Source organism: Rhincodon typus, chromosome 28 (genome assembly GCF_021869965.1).
Source record: "Rhincodon typus isolate 14 chromosome 28, sRhiTyp1.1, whole genome shotgun sequence".
Classification (NCBI taxonomy): Eukaryota; Metazoa; Chordata; class Chondrichthyes; order Orectolobiformes; family Rhincodontidae; genus Rhincodon; species Rhincodon typus.
Genome location: NC_063359.1, coordinates 26,965,264 through 26,988,916, shown reverse-complemented (window position 1 = coordinate 26,988,916; position 23,653 = coordinate 26,965,264). Strand labels below are relative to the sequence as shown.

Here is a 23,653-nt window from a genome sequence, read left to right as displayed (position 1 = left end):
ATTCCAGATAAACACCAAAGCAATGCTGATTTTCCACAATTACAATGTTCTTGCTGTATCAATGTAACAGGAAACCTTTTTGTATGAATAATTTGAGGAACAAAAAGCATTGATATTATCTCACTGAGGTTTGAAGTACAAAGAGCCCAATTTGAACCATAAACATAGTCATTCACTTGCAGTTCGAATTATGCTACTGTTTGCTCTACAATTTCAAAAAAAAAGGAACTATTATAATCCATTATTACATTTTACACAACTTCGCTACATTTCCTTACAGTTAAATGTTCAGGTTTTAACACCTACAAGGACCCAGACGATTACGCAGGGATGGGAACAGAGCCATGGGGGGTAGGCAACAGCGAGCAATGATTCTGGAACATCATGGAAAAGACTGTTGTCGGGGACACTTCTAATATTACAGGATAGAGCTACATAAAAACGAGATTTTGCAATGCCATCATAATGACAGCATCTGTAGTTAAACCATTGCAGGGATTTTGCACAAATCTCAGTTTGTTTCAGAAAAGGGAGGAAGAGCATTGGGATACAATGAGCGGAATTCAGTGGAGTCTACCAGAGCAGGAACAATTGCACGGGGTGGGTGTGTGAGTGAGGTGGGCGTGTGAGTGAGGTGGGCGTGGGATAGCAGGGAACTAGACGGGAGCTCCTATCTTCCATTCCTGGCATTGGCCAAGCACCCCAGCAGTCTCACCACTTGCAGTGTTTGGCTAACGCGAGGAATGGGATGTAAGAACTCCCATCTGGGTCTCTGCTATTCCCCCACCCCCATCATTCCTGCTGTGGTGGGTGCGAAGGCTGGATACAGTAATCGTGGCTGTTGACCCTGGGATAGTCTCAGTAATAAACCGCAAGGCCGATAATCCCTGAGCCCAGCAGAATATAATGATGGATGAAGAATTTAATGGGATCCTTGGTGAAAGCCCTGGACTGCCACCAGTAGCAACTGCTCCTAAGGGAGGCCCTGGGGCTGGCCTGTTACATGCCTGAGTGCAAGTTTGAATAAAAATTTATTCCTTATACAAAAATTAACAGAAAGTGAGCAACAAAGTGTGTATAATGAGGAGGAGATGGAAGGAATTGGAATGACACACAGTGTAGCACAGACTCAGTTAAAGGAAGACACCTTTGTTTTATTATTTTTCTCCCTGGCAACAGCACAGGAGATTAATTAATATAAAAGTACAATTTGTTCTTATACTGAAAAACGTATTTCACATTTTAATTGTTTCTTCCCATTTGTTTCTGATATATGGTATTTCCTTCATTACCAATAAAACAACAACCCATTGAATCAATGCATTCAAATGATGTACTATCAGTCAGTACAACATATTTCCCACTTTCACAAAAAGGATTGACTAACCCATTTGGTATTCTGTGGATTTCATAAGAACAAGAAGTGATCATATAGAAAGATAGAATGTTCTTATAGGGGGATAGAGAAGATGCAGGATGGATGGTTTTACTGGCTGAGGGTCTTGAAGCAGGGGCTAAAGAATCAGAGTCAGGGGTAAGCCATTTGGGACTGGAGATGAGGATGGACCTCTTCGCTCACAGGATGGTGAATCGTTGGGATTCACTGCCCCAGCAGGGTCTGAAAGGTCACTTTTTCCCTAAGTTCAAGACAAAAATTGATAAGATTCCTCTAATGACATCGAGGGATATGGAAATAGTGCAGGGAAACTGGGTAGTGCATGACTGGTACATAATTAGGCATCGTCTAGAATGGGACAGTAAATCAAACCCAGCACCCAAAACCTTGAGATCAATAGCTCCCTTCCATTCCACATCTCAAGGCTGTAATACATAAATGTGAGATTGTCAATTACATTTAAAAAGTCATTCCAATTTACAGCTGTAGATTCCTTCAGGAAATCATTACGCACAGGCAGGTCAAGACTCAGAAGTTACTTCTTCCATAATTGATCTTAAACCTTATAAAGATGCCACTTGTTAGAGAGAAATCTTGTTTGGGGCCTCCTGACTTTGCTTTATAAAGCAACACCAAAAAAAACGATGTCTGAATAAATCCAGACTTACTTTGCCAGTCTACCTCATTACCCAATTCTTCCAATCCAATGTTTTTCTCGATGAGTTTGAGTTTGATTTACTGTTGTCACATGTACTGAGACACAGTGAAAAGTGTTGTTTGTTTGCTATATAGGCAGATCATATTATACAAAGTGCATTACGGTAGCAGAACAGAGCGCAGAATACAGTGTTACAGCCACAGGGAAGGTGCAGAGACAGAAATCACAATTTACGTTTGAGAAGTCTGTTCAAAAGTCTGATAGCAGCGGCAAAGAAGCTATTCTTGAAACTGTTCGTACATTTATTTAAACTTTTATATCTTCTGCCCAATGGTAGAGGGTGGAAGAGAGTATCACCAGGGTGGGACGGGTCTTTAATTAGTACAAAACCAGAAGCAGTTGGAATAGATCAGCAGGTCTGGCAACATCTGTGAAGAAACAAAAAGAGTTAATTTTCGGGTCTGGTGACCCTTCCTCAGAATGTTCTGAGGAAGGGTCACCACCCATGAAAGGTTACCTCTGATTTATTTCTTTGCAGATGCTGCCAGACTTGCTGAGCTTTTCCAGCAACTTCTGGCTTTGTTCCTGATTTACAGCATCTGCAGTTCTTTTGGGGTCTTTAATTATGTTGTTTGCTTTCCCTAGGCAGTGGGAAGTATAATGGATGGAAGGCTGGTTTGTATGATGGACTGGGCTGTGTTCACATCATCTCTATAGTTTCATGTCTTGGGAGCAGCAGTTGCCATACTATGACAAGTATATTCTTTTCATAATCCATGTGATTTCAGATATCATTTACAATGGACAACTGCAGAACTGGGATAACAGCAAGATTTTGAAACTTTGTTCCAAAAACAAAAGTATTTAGAATAGATTGATACCTAGGTATTTAGTTAAGGGCATTCTTATTGGTTCCAATTGTGAATATTTCAGCCAAGGCCAGCATTTGTTGCTCATCGCTAACCATTTTTCACAAAGTGGTGTCTTGAACCACTGCAGTTCATTTAGAGTAGGAACACCCATGCTGCTGTTAGGGGTGTCCCAGGATTTTGATCCAGAGACAGTGAAGAAATTGCAGTACGTTTCCAACCTAGAATGGTGTGGCTCTGAAGAGAACCTGCAGGTAGTGGTGCTCCCATGCACTTGTCCTTCAGTCAGTGGTTTGGAAGGTGCTGTTGAAGGAGGGGTGGCACATTTCTGGAGTTCAACTTGCAGCTACTACCATGTGTTGGTGGTGGATGGGGCACGGGGTAATGATTTCACTGGCCTTGTTGAATGGTGTTGGAGTTGCACTCATCCAGGAAAATGGGGAGTTTTCCATTGCCCTCCTGACTTGTGCATATATTTCTAAATAAATAAGCGGTTATGAATAGTGATTTAAAAACTGCAAAAAGCATGACAATTGGTCAGTAACTAACGGTTAAGCATATATTTTATTGTTTCCAACTCCGTTAGAGCCAGTCAATTTATACAGCATCTTTCATGATCTTAGGCTAATAGCCAATGAAGTACTTCTGAAATGTCATAGTCATAATGATGGGTGACTGTGCCCAAGTATGTCTGCATTCCAGAGATCGGGAAAGTAATGTCCACATGTTGTTTCTCAAGAGAACTTTCTACTTCTACAAATTTAGAAAACACAACTCAGAATAATTTGTGCACAATTGGTAAGGAGAACGCACCCCAGCCCCAGCTATAGAGCCCACCAGCTTCAATCTTTACCTCCCTGTCTGAGCAGACAGCAGTTACATTCATCTGAATGGAGCATAGCTTTATTACAGGCATGTTAATTTTGATACTGTTCATGTATTAAAGTAAATATTTTTGTTTTAGAAATCTAAGAACGAATAAATATCCTGCTGGCTTATTTCATTAACAGGTAATAAAATCAATTTTGTATCTTTACAGTTTCACTGTGCATAGTCTACAAACAAAATCTTCCCTTGCCCCTCCACTGAGAATAATGTGATCTCCTCAATAATTCCCTGTTAAACCCTGTTGTATCACGAGAATAAAGTTTGTCCAGAGTTTATTCCACCATCAACACTACCCAATAAAGAACAGGTGAGCCTCAGGTGGATATTTCAAATATTTTAAAACAGGTCCCAATAAAATCATCAGGCTTGTTGAAATTTGACCGGAGCAATCTCTGCAGCTTTCTTACCAAGTCGTCTCAGGTCAGAAGAACATCTGAAGCAGGGATAGTCTTTTCAGTGGCACTCCTCCATGTCCTGGAAGTTTTAAGGTTTTCCTACCTTGGCCTGTCCATGTGCCTATCATGACCAAGAACTGCTGGAGGATCTCTAGTCTCCATACTTTACGTAGTTCCAACAGGTGACCAAGGGCAGAGTTGTATATTTTGGAGCTAAATAGCAATGACACTCGTTTCCTTGTAATGGATTTTACTTACAAGCTTCAGCTCTGGCTTCCAACACTTTTTACAGCTTTGCTTATTTTTTTTTGAGTCCACACCCAGCCCCAACAAATTAAATATAGTGAACATCAATAGAAAGCAGACTCTCATAACTAAACATAGAACAACTGATCTCTACAGGCATCATAGGATTTCCAAGGTTGGCAGGAATCTGCAAGTGTTAAAAATCACTTCATTCTACTGGTGGTCAAACATAAGCTGAACAATACCAGTGAAAACCATATGTAGCATTGATTTTTAATGTTGTAAATATGGCATTGGAAGGAAACAGTTAGGGAAAGAGAGTACATTAAGAAGCATAAAAGTACCAAATGGTTGCAACTTGCATAATCAGAATGAACAAACAAATTGCATGTTGCAGACTTTGGTCTGTTCTTTATTGGGTAGTGTTGATGGTGGAATAAACTCTGGACAAACTTTATTTTGAAGACTTCTCGTGATACAACAGGGTTTAACAGGGAATTATTGAGGAGATCACATTATTCTCAGTGGAGGAGCAAGGGAAGATTTTGCCTGTAGACTATGCACAGTGAAACTGTAAAGATACAAAATTGATTTTATTACCTGTTAATGAAATAAGCCAGCAGGATATTTATTCGTTCTTAGATTTCTAAAACAAAAATTTTTACTTTAATACATGAACAGTATCAAAATTAACATGAAACCGATATTCATTTCAAACCCACCGACTCCCACAGCTACTTAGAATACTCCTCCTCCCACCCACCTTCCTGCAAAAATGCTATCCCCTATTCCCAATTCCTTCGCCTCCGCCGCATCTGCTCCCAGGATGAGGCATTCCACTCCCGTACATCTCAGTTGTCCTCGTTTTTCAAGGACCGTAACTTCCCCTCCTTGGTGGTCGAGAACGCCCTCAACCGTGTCTCCCACATCTCCCGCACCTCATCCCTCACACCCCATCCCCACAATAAGAACCAAAAAAGAATCCCCCTCGTCCTCACGTACCACTCCACCAACCTCCGGATCCAACGCATCATCCTCCGACACTTCCGCCATCTGCAATCCGACCCCACCGCCAAAGACATCTTTCCCTCCCCACCCTTATCTGCTTTCCGGAGGGACCACTCTCTCCGTGACTCCCTTGTCCGCTCCACACTCCCCTCCAGCTCCACCACACCCGGCACTTTTCCCTGCAACCGCAGGAAGTGCTACACCTGCCCCCATACCTCCTCCCTCACCTCCATCCCAGGCCCCAAGAAGACTTTCCACATCAAGCAGATGTTCACCTGCACATCTGCCAATGTGGTATACTGCATCCGCTGTACCCGGTGTGGCTTCCTCTACATCGGGGAAACCAAGCGGAGGCTCGGGGACCGCTTTGCAGAACACCTACGCTCGGTTCGCAATAAACAACTGCACCTCCCAGTCGCGAACCATTTCAACTCCCCCTCCCATTCCTCAGACAACATGTCCATCCTGGGCCTCCTGCAGTGCCACAACGATGCCACCCGAAGGTTGCAGGAACAGCAACTCATATTCCGCTTGGGAACCCGGCAGCCCAATGGTATCAATGTGGATTTCACAAGTTTCAAAATCTCCCCTCCCCCTACCGCATCCCAAAACCAGTCCAGCTCGTCCCTGCCTCCCTAAGCTGTTCTTCCTCCCACCTATCCCCTCCTCCCACCTCAAGCCGCACCTCCATCTCCTACCGACCAACCTCATCCCGCCCCCTTGACCTGTCCGTCCTCCCTGGACTGACCTATCCCCTTCCTAACTCCCTACCTACACTCACCTTTACTGGCTCCATCCCCGCCCCTTCGACCTGTTTGTTTCCTCTCCACCTATCCTCTCCTCTCCGCCTCCCACTCTCTCCCTATTTATTTCAGAACCCCCTTCCCCTCCCCCTTTTCTGAAGAAGGGTCTAGGCCCGAAACGTCAGCCTCTCTGCTCCTATGATGCTGCTTGGCCTGCTGTGTTCATCCAGCCCTGCACCTTGTTGCCTCTAATAGAGCTATGTTAAGGAGAACTTTTTTTTGTCAAAGAAATTCTCATGTACTTGTGCCTTAGTTTATTTATTGTCATTAGTTATTTGCTGGTTTTCTATGCTGCATTGAAAAGGCTGTTAAGTGCTTCTGGTCATTAAGAAGCTGGGAGTGAGGCTGCAATAAATGTTCAAAGGTTAGGTTTAGGTTTGGGTTTTATTGTCACATGTGCTGAAATACAGGGGTACATGAGACTCCCCAAGCAGGTGTTCTACTCCCAGCTCTGAAATGGCAGGTGAGCCTCAGGTGGACAAAGAAAGCGCTTCAAGGTCTCCCTGGTGAAGTGCAGCATTCTCACAGACACCTGGGAAATTACTGGCCCAAGACGACCCAAAGTGGAGGAGAAGCATTTGGGAAGGCATCAAGCACCTCGAGACTTGCTTTCAGGGCAAAAAATGGAAGCCAGGCGAAAACAGCCAAACATAGAGACATAGAAGATAGGAGCAGGAGGATGCCATTCAGCCCTTTGAGCCTGTTCCGCCATTCTTCACGATCATGGCTGATTGTCCAACTCAATAGCCTAATCCTGCTTTCTCCCCATAACCCTTGATACCATTCACCCCAAGATGTAAATCTAGTCTCCTCTTGAATATATTCAATGTTTTCACATCAACTGCTTCCTGTGGTAATGAATTCTACAGGCTTACCTCTCTTTGGGTGAAGAAATGTCTCCTCATCTCCGCCCTAAATGGTCTACCCCAAATCCTCATACTTGTGACCCCTGGTTCTGTACACAACCACCATTGAGAACATCCTCCCTGCATCTACCCTGTCCAGTCCCGTTAGAATTTTATAAGTCTCTATGAGATCCCTCCCCATTTGTCGGAGTGCATGGCCACACCAATGCCCCACCCACCCCTTCCCGTGACCAAATGTAACAGAACCGGTGGTAGCTCTAAATTGGTCTAAATAGCCACCTATGGAGTCACCCTGAGAGTGGAAGAGAGTCATCCTCATCTGCGAGGGACTGCCAATGATGACAATACAGTGAAAAGTGTACAATGTTACCATTCCTGGTGTCACTATGCTACCTAGGTACAAAAACGGTGAGGTGTGGTAGAGCTCCTTCAAGTAATTATTGTGCACATTTTCAAAGCTTCCAGTAGGAAAGGGTGATGTGCTGTTTAAAGTAATCCTATGAGGATTATCACATTTTGGTTTCTGTCCTTATACAGTATGCTTTCAAAGCATCTGTGACCAACAGCTGGAAGAGCTGCTGTCCCTGATTTAATCAGGACTGTGATAGCCAGCCTGCTGCAACGTAATTCAAGTCAGCTCTCTATGTGGACGAGACTGAAATGAATTGTTTCCCTAGAAACAATGCAGGCGCTTCCTTTTTAAAATCTAAGTTCTCACAATAGCACCAGATGGCTTTCAGACTAACAGGTTTTGTCAGGATTCTTCTGCTGTGTGAGGCAAGTGGTCATTCACGCTCACCCTTCAAATGTCTTCCACATAACAGGGATGGACTTCATAGTTGAAGCATCAAGTGCCAGAAATGGCCCCTCTTATATTACCCAGCTGTTAGTGGTAAATACTCAGCCTGCCAGCAATATTCTGCACTCTCTGATATTCTCTATATAACCTAGTCTCTCAAAATACAAGACTTAAAATGGTGCTTAAAATACACAATATGATTTAAAGCTCATTGGAGATAGTGGGTGTGCAGGATACTGAAATCCAAATAAAATATATTTTGGGAGTGACAAAAGGACAAAGAGTTGCTGGGCCATTACTGTGTTTCTCATAAATTCACTTTCACACACTGCATCGACTATAATGTGACTAACTAATTTCTCCACAGCTTCTCACGTTAATAATGATTGTTGGCACTATGCACACAAACTTGATTAGATTTCATTAAGTATTTGGCAAAATTCTATGAACCCATGCACACGGGACACACAGATGAACAACTGCTTTTTATTTTTTTTTTTAAAAAAAACCTATTTTTCTAATCAACGTGATCAAAGATGTTATTACAGACCTCTGGTGCAGGTTTACGACTGAGCCACAAGAGAGCATTTCTAACAATTGCTCTTTACACTCTGCTACATAATCATCAGCAATTGGTTGTGAATTGCATGGGGATCTGCTGGAGGCTTGATGAGGCATTTCTAAAGAGGAAGGACCTTACCAACTGATTGTGCATATCTCATTATATTCAATCAATCTGTGCAGAATGTCTGCAGAAGTCTGCACCATAGACTTGAAGGTCATGCAGCCCAGTAGTAGTATTTCCACCTCGAAGCCAGAAAGCCTGAACAGGGGGACTCCAAAATATCCACATTATATCTTTCAGATTCTTAAGGAATCAAATATACACCCACACACAGTTTAATATTGCCAAAACCTCTCTCTCTCTTTCAGAGGGCCACCTTTTCAAGGTCAATTATAAGATTATCCCTGCTACAGCTGGGGATGGGAGAGAATCAAACTCTGATTCTAATCTAACTCTGTTTTTTTGAGAAGGAAGATACATGTCTTTTCTTAGTCCCTTCAGTTTGTGGTTTATTTGAATAATAGCGAGCTATTTGTGGGTTTAAATAATAGGTTATTTATTCACACTCACACTGAAAATCCAACATCGTGCCACTCTCTCACTTTCACATATACACAAACCTGCAGAAGAGTACAATTAATGATATTACTGCTCATTTTCTAGTTACAAAGGAATAGTTTGTAAGTCATGTAATTTGAAGCATCTTGGGGAAGGTGGAAGTTATTACAGGCCCAGTGAAGAAGGCATTTTCACCCCGAGAGTTAGTCTAGGTGGAATCAATAGCTGGGATCATATTGGGATTATTGCAGGATTCCATCAAAGACGAGGATTTTCAGCGGTCCCAAGGCTACTTGTGTATAATCTCGTTATCAGGATATCAGTTTTCTGTTCTGTTGTATTTGAAAATGGTACAGACTTGGAGATTTTCCAATGTTGCAGTCTGAGGTTTAGAAGACAGATGTTACTGCCATTCCTGCTGCTTCCTATTGTGTTGTTTGCGGATTGACCAGTTTCTACCTGGTTCTTGGCAATAATAAGATTTGTTAGCTGTGATCCTGGTTGGATGGCAATGGAACTGTAATCCAAGAGGTATTTCACTGGGACAGGCTAAAAGGGTCATTTCCTGTCCATCAGTTTGTTTCTCCAAATACCCAGGAAGAATGACAAACATTACAAATGTACTTAAATAAAATTTTTAAAACAGTGACATTCATCCAAGGTAGATGAGCATCTCCTATTACTGATTAATCATAAACTTCACAATAAATGCAAAGGTGCCCGAGTTTGGTTCCTTCATTTTAAGGCTTTAACCTGTATAAACCACAGGCAAATCACAGACATTACACAGATCCAACATCTAACACCATTTATTCCTGGTGAAGTACAGCAATTTGACACATTCAACCATTATTAACACCAGGACTCTAAGCCGATAAGTACTATCGTAACTTGAATATTATCATTTGGCTACGCACACAAGACTGCCAAAACATAAAATCTCACATGAAACATTGCAGAGACATTTTCTAACTTTCTTAACAAAAAACACGTTGCCAATAATTTCAAAAGAAAGCAACAGATTTGAGCACATTGCATTCTAACTGCAGCCCTCCTAACCCAGGTTAACTTGATCCTCATAAAGTAAGCCATTTCTGTCACAATATCCACTTGTGTGAAAACATTCAATAACATCACAAGTTTAATTATATCAAAAATAAGCTAATAACACGCGAGTGAGTTGGTGCACTGCTGCCTTGCCAGCCCTTCAGCTAAAGCAGCAAGTTCAGATCCCAGAGATAGTAAGAACTGCCGATGCTGGAGTGAGTGATAACACAATGTGGAGCTGCAGGAACACAGCAGGCCAGGCAGCATCAGAGGAGCAGGAAAATTGATATTTCGGGTCGGGACCCTTCTTCAGAAATGGGGCAGGCATAAGAGAGCTCCGAAATAGAGAGAGGAGGGGTGGGGCTGGGGAAGGTCGGTGGGACAGTGATAGGTGAGTGCAGGTAGGGAGTGGTGGGGATTGGTCAGCAAGGTGGGAGGAACGGATAGGTGGGAGAGAAGATGGACAGGTTGTGTCAGGTCAAAGAGGCATGGATGAGAGGGAGGGTTGGACAAGGGATGAGGCCAGGGGTGGGGAGATTTTAAAACTGGTGAATTCCATCTTTAGGTCATCGGGCTGTAGGCTCCTGAGGCAGAATATGAGGTGCTGCTCCTCTAGTTTGTGTGAGGCTCAGGATCGGCATCACCCAGGGAGTGGGAGGGGAAGTTAAAATGGTTGGTGACTGGAAGGTGTTGTCGTTTGTCGTGTACAGAGCGCAGATGCTCTACAAAACTGTCTGAGTCTCCACGTGGTCTGCCCGATGTAGAGGAGGCCACGTCGGGAGCAGTGGATGCAGAGGCCACATTGACGGATGTGCAGGTGAACCCCTATCTAATGTGGAAGGTTTGTTTTGGGCCTTCAAAGGAGATGAGGGGGGAGGTGTTGGGGCAGGTATGGCACCTCCTGCGGTTGCAGGGAAAGGTGCCGAGGGTGGTGGGATCAGTGGGGAGTGTGGAGCGGACGAGGGAGTCGCGGAGAACGCGGTCCCTAAGATCCCAGCAGGTGCTCAGAGGGAAATTGCCGATGGAGAGTCCCAGGATGTGTTGTGTTACTGGGGGTTGGGGCTGGGAGAGAAGTGAGTAGGGAATTATTGTACTCAACTGTAGTTCAGACTCACTACACCACAGGAATTGCACACAAACTGGACCTATATAATGACAAATGTAATGGTGCTGATGCTTTAGGTTTAATCTGGTGAATAAGATGCATGTTTCCCTTGTAAAAGTCTCTGTCCAATATTTAGGCAATGAATGGAAAGAAATAGTGTTTGTCCAAGAACTTTGGTATTACGTTTTAAAAAGGACTTCTATTTTGGATGTGACGTCCCACAAACAACAAGATAAAGTATGAGTTGAAATCCTTATTAGTGCTGTTGTGAGATAACTGTTGGCCAGGACAGCCCCTCTAATTATCCTCAAAAAAAAATTCCATTGCGTCTTTACCATTCATCTCGGAGGATAGATGGAGCCTTGATTTATTATACTTTCAAAGATGTAATTTTTCTGGTAAGATATCACTCTCAAATTGTAGTGTAGTGCAGATGCATAGGTCTCTGGAATAGGACTTGAACCCACGACCCTCTAAGTGGCAAGGATGCCTTCACAGGGCAAGGACTAGAATTCTGTATGTCAAACCACATGTGCTGCATGACATCTTGTTTGATACAGTGGTGGAACCATCCTGATCGCACCAGATATCAAATAGCTTGCAAGTAAACAGGCAATCATTCAAAGATCTAAATCTGCAAGGGTCTGGAATAGAAACCAAATGTCCTTTCAGAGACTAATCACACACAATGACTAATTGTCAGTCTGATTAAATAACATCGGTGTCAGGGATTCCTAGTTACACTGTCAGGCTATACGAGTTAAGATAGTTGTAGGAAAGAGAGTCTGCTGCTAGCTGGCTGAGATACTTAATCCATGTTGTACAACTGAGGCTACTTAAATTTTCAAAAGGAATAACACAGCTCACTTTAGACTTCAAAATAAAAGGAGCAAAGGTCATGCATAATTATCCCTATGGATTCAATGGCAACCACTTGGGACATCACTGATTAAATACAATATGTAGAAGCCCAAAAAAAATTACGTGTTGGGATTGACTATACAAGACCAAAGACCAATATCCATGCAAGGTTCTCATCTAGGAATTTCGCCTTTTAGAAAATTCAAGAATTTTACCAATTTTCAGCAAGAAGCTTAATTTCAACCCAATGACACACCATTGCCGTCACAGACTCAATACAAGACCAACAAACACAAGGGGGCTCTTTGGTGGGATGCAACCAGGATAGATATTTTCTGATCGACTTGTTCAGAGGTACTACTGTTGTGATTGAGAAGATGGTGAACTGAAAAGAGAGTTAGGACCATGAAAGCATCAATAATGTTCAACACTTTCTGGAGTAAATTAGTTATCTTTAATGAGAACCAAAGAGCCGTAGGGTTTAGCTTGCAATTGTATCGATGTTATTTATAGTACGTCAGGGAGCAGCTAATGTGGCTCAGAAATTCAGTCAAATGGAATTATTCTGAAGTGAGTTTGTAATGAAATCTTGAAGGATTGTTCTTCTTTTAGCAATAATTAACATACATTGAGTCATCTCCAAGATGACAACAGTTCAAACTAGAACATAAAAAAAACTCTGCTTCTACAAATTTTCTTTGAAGGCCAAAGATTTGATTTCTGCTAAATATAATGTTAACATCCACGAGAATCCTTTTCCTCCACAAACTATAACATTCCTGTAAACTGAGAGATCTAATAACAGGAGGGACAGATTATTTGGTTGTTGGTTACCATCAAATTCTTGTTTACACCCTGTTTCCCTTTGTGATCTAACTCCATTAGTGATTAACCCCGTGCGAGATGCAATAGACAGTGAAGATACTTCATTACCCCGCTATGGTGCAGAATATTTGCTTGGCATGAGTCCATGTGTAATAGAGGACAACAACTTAATAGCAACTAGGGAATGGCCTGCTAGTCAAACCAGCAACGCCTACAATCCGAGGAGTGAATTTAAAAAAAAAGAAATAGTTAACACTCACACAAACAAATCATCATTCTGTCGAGACCAAATCTTTCCGATAGTTTAATCCTTCAATTACACCACTTGCAAATGTGGATTTTCAGGAACACCAACAAAATTTTAACCATGTTTACAATTACAGACCCACTGAGCACCACGTCAAATCTGAGCACTCGATAATCTGGGCAAGATACTAGCTTGTAAAAGAAAAGCACATAGGATTGGGGTGGGATGGTGCACAGACATGGATAGAGAAGATACAGCACAGAGGAGGGCCATTTGGCCCAGCTTGTCCATGCTGACGCCCTTTCTAATCCCATTTTCCTGCACACGGCCCATAGCCCTGTAGCTTAAAGCACTTAAGGTGCCAGTCCAGGGACTTTGAGAGTGTTTAGGGAGTCAGCCTCCACCATCAACTCAGGCATCGAATTCCAGACACCCACCACCCTCCGTGTAAAAAAAGCTTTCCTCACATCTCTGCTAATCCTTCCGCCACTGAGCTTGAATCTCTGACCCCTGGTTTTTGAAGTTTCTAGCAAGGGAAACAGGTTCCTCCTGCCTTCTCTTTCTTCCCCTGTCAATTTTGTTGACTTCAAATCATGTTACCCCTCAGCCTTTTCTGTTCCAAGGAAAACATCCCTAACCTCTCTTCATGGGTACAATTCTCCAGCCCTGGCAACATTCTAGTAAGTCATCTAGACCTGGTTGGCAGACAGGAAACAAAGAGTCATAATAAATGGACTATTTTCCAAATGGCAGCAAGTGACTAGTGAGGTTTGGCAGGGATCAGTGCTTGGACCCCAGCTGTTCACAATATACATTAATGATTATAATGAGAGATCTAAATATAATTTCTCCATGTTTGTAGACAATACAAGGCTGTGGGAGGGTGAGCTTCAGTGTGATTTGAACAGTTTGAGTGACTGTAAATGCATGGCAGATGAAGTATAATATGGATAAACAGGGAAGTTATCCACTTTGATCATAGCAACAGGAAAGGGTATTCTCATCTGAATCGTGAAGGACTGGGAAAAGGGGAGATGCAGCTAGATCTGGGTATTCTTGTACACTAGTCACTGAAAGTAAGCATCCAGGTGCAGCAGGCAGTGAGGGAGGCTAATGGCATGTTGACCTTCATAGTGAGAGGATTCAAGTACAGGAGCAGGGATGTCATGCTGCAACTGTACAGGGCCTTGGTGAGACCACGTCTGGAGTATTGTGTGCCGTTTTGGTCACCTTATCTGAGGAAGGATGTTCTGGCTATGGGGGGAGTGCAGGGGAGGTGATTGCCTGGTAACGTTGTCACTGGACTTTAAACCAGGGACCCAGATAATGTTCTGGGGGATGCAGGTTCGAATCCTGGAAGATGGTAGAATTTGAATTCAATAAAAATCTGGAATTAAGAGTCTAATGACCATCGTCAATTGTCAGGAAACAAACCGATCTGGTTCACTCATGTTCTTGAAGGAAGGAAACTGTCATCCATAGCTGGTCTGGCCTATATATGACACTAGACTTTCAGCAATGTGGTTGGTTCTTAACCTCTCTCTGGGATGGACAAGTGCGAGCATAACCAGCGATGCCCTCATTCCATGAATGAAGAAGAATAAAAGGTTTACCAGACCAATTTCTGGCATTTTAGGACTGATGAATGAGAGAAATGAGATTTGGATTATATACACTAGAGTTTAGAAGAATAAAATTCTAACAGGACCAGACTGGGTGAATGCAAGAAAGATGTTGCAAAAGACCAGTAAGTCAGGGGTCACAGTTTAAGGATACAGGGTAGGCCATTTAGGACTGAGAGGAGGAGAAATTTCTTCAGCGAGAGATTGGTGAGTCTGTACAATTCTCTGCCACAGAAAACGGTTGAGGGCAAAACATTTTAATGTCTGAAAGGATTTAAAAGTAGTTCATGGAAATGAAAGGGTCGAAGGATATGGGGGGGAAGGCAGGACCAGAGTGCCGAGTTGTATGATCAGCCATGATCATAGTGAATCGCGAGGCAGGCTTGAAGGGCCGAATGGCCTACATTCCAAAAGCTGCAGAGAGAATTTCCATGCGAAAAGGATGAAAGGGTTAGAGATAAGGCCACAGGATCACGGTGCTGATTCTGCGACTCAGGCTCACTGTGAGCCGAGGTCCTCACCAAAGATCATTGAACTCTATCTACAAAAAGAAAATAATTTTATTTTGGGCGAATGGTTGAAAATGATGCTATTGTACTTTGCGACAGTTTTTGCCATTCTTCCATGCCGTACTGCATAGCACAGGGAGGTGCACCTTGCATTTGTCCATAACACTTGAGGCATAATATGTCAGCATTAATACGTTTGTAGGAGTATTGCAACCTCATTCGGCTTTATCAAAGTTTTCCAACCATAAAGATGTCTTATGCAAGTACACGGATTCAATATCTGCGTGTTATCAATAATATGATGCGGATAATTTTAATACAGTCACACACAATCTCACATTCTCAATAAAATGCATATATACACACATACACACAGATACTTTCCAATATATAAATTTACACATTTATTTACAATGCAAACAACCTGCCCAACTATTCAATCTTTAACCCCATAACCATACCTAGAAGAGCCAATCTCCAGCTTCGATCTGGACTACAAGCCAGGGCTGTTCTTGGATGTTTTATCGAGCTGAGCTTGCTTCTGTCCAGGACAGGAGCCAAAACACACTTCACTTGCACTGTTCGAAGTTCCCCAAAGGAAAACTGAGCCTGTCAGCTGTATTTCTCAAACTTATTGTCATTAGGTGACAGCCTGGTTTAGTGAGTGAACTGATACTCCCTTTGTTAGCAGATCAAGCAGTCAACTGCATCAAAAGCAGGTCTCCAAACTTCTCCTTCCTGAACAGGTGTAAATCTGCTGAATCTGCTCAATAAGTGTTACATCAGTCTACAAACATACGTTCAAAATTAAGAGGAGAAACAGGTCATTTGGCTCTTCAAGCCTGCTCTGCCATTCAACAAGATCATGGCTGATCAGTTTGTTTTTGAATTCCAAATTCCTATCTACCCGATAACCCTTTATTCCCCAAACAACAATCTGCCCTGGTCTTAAAAACATTCGATGAAATTCTCTACCTCACAATTTTCAATGTCTTCTGAAGAAGAGAGTTCTAATGTCCCACAGTCTCAGGAAAAATTCACATCTGTCCTGAAAGAGTGACTCCTAATTTGAAAACAGTGGCCCGTATTTCTGGGTTTATCTACTGCAATAAACATCCTTTGCATGTCCATCTTCTCAACATCATTCAGGATTTCATACACTTCAATCAAATCACCCCTCACTCTTCTGAGCTTTAGTCAAAACAAGCCTAATCGGTCCAAACTTTCTTCATAAGACATGCCACTTATTCCAAGTGCCTAACTAGGAAATCATCTTGGAGAACTGCCTCCAAAGCATCTACATTCTCCCTTCAATAAAGGAGATCAAAATTGCGCCCTATATTTCAGAGATGGTTCCCACCAATATCCTGCATAATTGAAGCGCAACATCCTCACTTCTTTGTTTAATTCCCATCATAATAAATGTTAGCATCCCTAACCTTCTTGATTACATGCTGCAACTGTGTACTAAGCTGATGTGACTCATACCCTCGAACACCCAGATCCCTCTGCACCTTGGAATTCCAGAGCCATTTTCCATTTCAGCAACGCTGTTCACTTTTTGGCTGAAAGAAGAGCACGGTGTGTTCCTTAAAATTAGAAGTACAGTGTTTCATCTGACTAACAATTTTAAATTATGGTGGAATAGGAACAAGGGGTCCACAATTGTAGGCAAATACCCAAAAGTAGTGAAGCTATTCAGGTGCAGCTGACTGGGCAATTGCAGGGGCACTGTTGCAATCAGACTGTCCTGCTGTTTAGCTGATTGTATTGGTGGCAGATCAGCCATCTACACTGGAAGCTTCATGGGGTGAATAAGCCTCTTAAAGAGGAGGTTGCATTTCTTCTCTCGGCTTCAACTAATGCTTTGGTGCTGTGGAAGGTGACTGAAATGAGGAAAAAGAAAGATTGCTGACAGGATTTCTGTTATCTTCCTGGAGGCAAGCATGGTTCCTACCATGTGAAAAGGAGGCGCCCAACACTATTACTGAGAATGGCTGTGTGTAACTATCAGAGAAAAGACAGACACAGCCTCCCATCCAACATTCAAACAGAAACTGCAGGTTTCAAAGCCTCACTGAAAAATTACAGAATCATAGAGTCCTTACAGTGTGGAAGCAGGCCATTTGGCCCATCGAGTCCACACCAACCCTTTGAAGAGCATCCGACCCAGACCCACCCCCACCCCGATCCTATCCCTGTAACACTGCATTCCCCATGCTAATCCACATAGCCTGCACATCCCTGGACACTATAACAATTTAGCATGGCCAATCCATCAAAAATATTTATTTTAATTTAGTTTTATTTCCTAATTGATAATCACAGGTTCTCTTGACAACACTGAGACTTTGGAACATTTAAATGGACTCGGTGGCAGACTGTTGTTTAATTCCCTGCATGTATCTCATTCTCCAACGCTGTTGCATTTGGAGATCATGCAACTTACTGTGAATAGACTACAGGAGATCCAGTCGACCCCTAATTAAACGGTGCTGTCTCCCAAAAGGGTTTAACATGCTTTGCATTTCTTCAATCGATGTTCTGCAGGGCCGTGGAAAGATTGTTTAGAAGCCTCAGAAGCTGGCAATGAAGCCACTGGTATCTACTTGCTGAAACCTGAAAACACAAACCGCCTCATGCAGGTCTGGTGTGACCAAACGCACGATCCTGGCGGTTGGACAGTCATCCAGAGACGACAGGACGGATCAGTGAATTTCTTCCGTAACTGGGAGACCTACAAGGTGAGTGAGGCTTTCATGAGAGCAAGTTGGCTTTAAATCAAAAACGTGGGCCTGTGCATCTCAAAAAGGAGGTTAGAAAAGTAGGCAAGGGAGAGAAGGCACTGAGAAGTGCACTGTTAGGGTGAGCTGAAGTTTGGAGGGAGGCTGCTTAGGCACAGCACCAACCTTCAGGGCTGAATGGCATTTTCCTATTTTAAAAGGTTCTTCAGAATATTAAATGAAAATTGATAAAGATCACTGAGCCTCCTAAAAAAATTAGAATGCTGGTTATTTGTAGCATTTTACATCATGAATTATCCATTGCAAATATTTATTCTTTTCTAAATAGAAAGGAAAAGTTTCTCCTAAAATGCAAGTTCAGAGGCGAGTGCATGAACATCTGAGCCTTCAACTGAACTGTTTTCCATATTGCCCCATTCAAAATATCCAAAAGGAAAAGATGCTGGAGAGATTCTAGAATGCAATTAATAACACGTAGCCAAAGGTGTGGTTAAGATATTTTTATTGAAAAGATTTTTACAGCCCAGACTAGAACAAGACACAAGAGAACATTTTAAAACGGGAGTTGTATATTTGTTGAGAAAAGGAGACATGTTCAGGACTAAGGGAGAGAGCAAGGGAGTCAGTCTAATTGGACCTTCTTTCAAGAGCTGGCAGAGATGGTGAGCTGAATGGCCTCCTCCTGTGCACCTTGATTCCATCTCCTTTTTGAAAATTCAAGTCTTTTTTTTAATTATGATGCAAAAGCTGAGTGCAGTAGAAACTCACAGGTGACAGAAACAGAGCTAGCATTTAACCCAATCCAGTTAAGTCTGATATAACTAAACTTTGTCCTCACCTGCGGAATTCCTCCTGTGGTTTCTTTTATTTTAGCATCCAGTATTTTACCTTGGTATCATGTTTAACATAGAAATGGAATTTGTGGGATTCAGAAGGCAAACCAAACCTTGGATTTCTGATTACAGTTTTTGAAGTCGACAGCACAACTCAATTAAAAACTGAAAGAACTGCAGATGCTGTAAATCAGGAACAAAAATAAATTTTCTGGAAAAGCTCAGCAGGTCTGGCAGCATCTGTGAAGGAAAAAACAGAGTTAACGTTTTGTTAATCTGTTCTGAGGAAGGGTCACCGGACCCGAAACGTTAACTCTGTTTTTTTCCTTCACAGGTATTGCCAGACCTGCTGAGCTTTTCCAGCAAATTTGTTTTTGTTCAAAACAGCAAACCCCCAAACTGATGGGTCACATTTTGCTATAGTTGGTTTACAGCTGCACAAATAAGTTTTTTACTGCCATACACCGACCTGTATACAGCATTAGCAGAACAAGCATTTGCAGAAATAACTGTACAAACAAATAAAACATTAGTCTTTTTGCCACTCTCTAAATCTGAGTCTCTCTTAAATCTCTCCAAATTCCTTGCATTAAGAATCTTTCATCCATACTTGTTCAAAACATTCATTCACTTCTTGTTCTACTGTCCTCCTGTAGTTGGTAATATCATGGATCTACTTCACATTAAGCCCTCACTTAAAGTTGTGGTTGCATTCCAAAAATTGCTATTTTAAGTAGAATAACTTTTAATCTGGCAAACAACATTAAATGGTAACGCTGACACGATGTTGTCAAAGTGAAACAACATTCAATAAAGCTAAATTAAGTGGGCGTTACTGTATCCATACTGACCTGATATATTTCTCCACAATTTCCTAAACAGATTTAATAGATCCAACATTCTTTTGCCACACTAAGTGAAACATTAGGGAAGAAAAAAGCCTATATAACACTTTTCAGCCAATGAACAATTAGCTTATAACCAATGAAGTACTTTGGAATTTTTGTTGTAATGTAAGACACATGGCAGTCAATGTTGTACTCAGCAAGCTCCAACAATATGACAATGACCAGATCGTCTACTTTTGTGATGTGGAATTGAAGATAAGTATTAGCTAGGACACCAGGGATAACTCCTGCACTTGTCTTCAAAATAATGCCATGGACATCTTTTTGATTCAGTAGAGGCGGCAGATGGGACCATAATTTGATGTCTCATCAATTATATAGCACCTCCAAGAAAACTGTGCATCTTCAGTGCTGTACTAGAAAGCCAGCCTCAATTTCTGCGCTTGAGCCCTGAAATGGGACTTGAACAGGAACCTTGGGACTCAGACAAGAAAGTGCTGCCAAGTGAGACACAGCAGATACACAAGTTATGATAAATAAATTGGGCTTAATGAGATTAAAGGAGGTTTGGAAAAGATACTTAATTTTATCTGCTGCAGCCTTTTTAAAGTATTTATAAGAAGCCAGTAACTCCTTAATGAATTATTACAGGGAGGAGAGGTTAATGCACAATCTTCACTCAATGCAAGGAGCAAAGAATAAACATATCAGTATGACAGAATTACACGACAGTCAGAACCTCACAGACTGCTTTGAGATATAAAACACACTTATAAGCGTACAAATAACTCAGAGGCCTGACAGAAAGCATAATTGCAACGCCTTCAGGCAGTCATAGACTGATAACTGGCCAATGTGCTGATCCTTGTGGTAGTATTTACAAGCTCTTTCTCCCATCATTCTTTTGGGAGCTTTGATTATCAGGTAAGTTGGAAACCAAATTACAGTAAAAGCAAAATCGTTGGAGTATTCTGAATTCAAGCATGTTAACCTTCGTGATATTCTGATATTTTACCACAGCAAGGGTTCGGAAACATCGATGGGGAGTATTGGCTTGGTCTGGAAAACATTTACTGGTTGACAAACCAAGGGAATTACAAGCTGTCAATTACCATGGAGGACTGGCAGGGACGGAAGGTGTTTGCTGAATATGCCAGCTTCAGACTGGAGTCCGAGGCTGACAATTACAAGCTTCGGTTGGGACGTTACCATGGAAACGCTGGCGATTCCTTTACTTGGCACAATGGAAAACAGTTTACTACACTGGACAGAGACCGTGATGCATACACAGGTAACAGCAACTTTACAGAAAGCCAGAGTCAAAAATCAACTGTGGCACTTCTCAAATTACATTTAAAATGCTGCAAGAATGTTTCTACTTATTCACCTCAACACCTCAGGTAGTTTTACTCTCCTCTATATCTTTATGTTTGGCCTGTCAGAATTAGGACTTAGACCTATTCTTAGTCAATCCTTTCCAAAGCCATAAAATGTACCTTCCTCAGACTTTAAGAAACAAATCTAGAAAATGAAAATCTAAGTTCATTAATCACTACTTTTGTTTTTAAACTCTCATCTTCCCTCCACCTCACCAATTCGAGAGGAGGATTCAACGTACACAAGCCTAAGCCTAACACAGATGAGAGTGATATCAGATTGCTTGCAGTAATGTCCCCACATTGTTTGATGAATTTAGGTACTTCTTTTTTCAAAAAAAGTAAGTAAATCCCAATGGAACTGACAGACTTCAGAAACTCTGCACAGTGGCACCAAATTGCCAGATGTTGCAAGTGCAGTGAGACCATTGGCATCACAAAACTAATGGCAGACCACTGTCAATCAGAAATGTTGGCACAAAAATGTTGGCCTTAAACCATGACAGGCATAGCCAGGTTTGTGCATGGTAAGGGGAGCCCTACAATCTATTTACGTAAAGAAAAATTCAAAATGAAAATAACAGTTTCCTTACAGAACAGAGGAATCAACTTGAATGATCCTCTCACAAGTATTTTTCAACACTTGTAAGATGGAGTTTTCTTTTTTTTTTAGGTAACTGTGCGCACTATCAGAAAGGTGGCTGGTGGTATAACGCCTGTGCACATTCAAACCTCAATGGTGTATGGTACCGTGGTGGACATTATCGCAGCAAGTACCAGGATGGAGTGTACTGGGCAGAGTTCAGAGGGGGTGCTTACTCCCTGAAGTCTGTTACTATGATGATTAGACCCAATCCCAACACTTTCCATTGAAAAAGAACACGGTGTCTTAGAACTCACTGAAGTAGAAATGGACAACAGCACTCAGTATAATGAAATCAGCCTTACAATTAACATATGTACCAAGCTGTGCTTATTCTTCGAGATGAAAAGAAAAATACTTCCATGTATTTATTTCCTACAAAAAAGTACAAATTTGTAATGTCCTGTATACAAACATTTTTCTCATGTAACATCAATTTTCTGGTGAAAATGCTGAGTTCACAGTATTTGTGCTTACAGTCTTAAAATATAGTATTGTAATAAAATGCCAATGTGTTTGGGAGGATATATTCAATCCAAAAATGTGCATTGAAAAAGCAATCTGGTAAATTCCTCCGATACAGCAAATTGCAAGGCCAATGTAAGATTTTTGTCACACAGCAGGATTTCATTTGTTCTGTAACTTTGACGCAGGAACGGGGTTCTGGTGAATCTATGGGTACATGTTGTACTCTGGAAGCTTGGCTCTGAACTTCCACAGATTAATATTTCTCTAAAAATTGTCAAATCAAGAATGCGTGCTAAACGCTTCTAAATTTTTAAACAGGGATAGATGTTTTAAACAACAGCAAAATGGACATGTGTACCCAAAACAATCTCTCTCAAATTCTGTTGATGACTGCACCTACTAGCCACTCCCAGGCATTTTGAGTGAAAATTTTCCAAAAAAACAAAAATGGGGGATGGGTAGAGAAGTGGACTATGAGGTAAACGTACAACTTTAGAGAGCTTTGCATCTATTCTCCACTTGCCTGGATGAGTGCAGCCCCAACAACACTCAAGAAGCTTGACACCATCCAGGACAAAGCAGCCCACTTGATTGGCACCAACTCCACAAGCATTCACTCCCTCCACCACCAACACTCAGTAGCAGCAGTGTGTACTATCTACGAGATGCACTGCAGAAATTCACCAAAGATCCTCAGACAGCACCTTCCAAATCCACGGCCACTTCCATCTAGAAGGACAATGGCATCAGACATATGGGAACACCACCTCCTCTGAGTTCCCCATCAAGCCACTCACTATCCTGACTTGGAAATACATCGCCGTTCCTTCACTGTTGCTGGGTCAAAATCCTGGAATTCCCTCCCTAATAGCATTGTGGGTCAACCCACAGCAGGAGGATTGCAGCGGTTCAAGAAGGCAGCTCACCACCACCTTCTGAAGGGCAACTAGGGACGGGCAAGAAATGCTGGCCAGGCAGCGACACCCACATCCCACAAATGAATAGAAAAAAAAAATCTCAGAAACAAGTGGGAATTCAAACGTGTGCCATATTCTAACCATTAATATTAGGAATGTATCCCGGTGTCTGCAAGATGTAATAATCTTGGCTTATAATAATGATCTCTGCAAGAAAGGGACAATTTATTCCACTCTGAGCTGTCAAAGTCGAACTCTGCTGCTTTCGGAGGTCAAACCATTGCCCCATTGCATGACAAGCCACCAGCATGGCATGGCATTTGAGGAAAAGAAAAGAGAAAAATCTAATGGGATAAGGAAAACACGTTGGCCCTAAAACTCAGTGTGCGGACAATGCAACAGCCAACATGTCAATGTGAAATTCCTCCCTCCGTTAGTTACGCGGAGGCATTAGCATGTTATTGTAAACCCATCGAAATTAAATCTATTTTAAAAGGGGGGGTCATTTATCAAGTCAAAAATAATGCAAGGCATTTCACACCAACACGTTAAGCATT

The 23,653-nt window shown here is 42.0% G+C and overlaps 2 protein-coding genes across 7 annotated transcripts in view; one reads left to right on the top strand and one right to left on the bottom strand.

The window, feature by feature from the left end:
* angptl2b (angiopoietin-like 2b) overlaps nt 1-22,790 on the top strand; it is a 49,882-nt gene extending 27,092 nt beyond the window's left edge. The window contains exons 3-5 of the mRNA XM_048613662.1: nt 17,818-18,011; nt 20,713-20,983; nt 21,742-22,790. Of these exons, the coding sequence (XP_048469619.1) occupies nt 17,818-18,011; nt 20,713-20,983; nt 21,742-21,941 (665 nt within the window). The 3' untranslated portion in view covers nt 21,942-22,790. The remainder of the gene's footprint in view (nt 1-17,817; nt 18,012-20,712; nt 20,984-21,741) is intronic.
* The window catches only part of ralgps1 (Ral GEF with PH domain and SH3 binding motif 1), a 679,153-nt gene that overhangs the window by 368,010 nt on the left and 287,490 nt on the right, over nt 1-23,653 (bottom strand). The window lies entirely within an intron of this gene.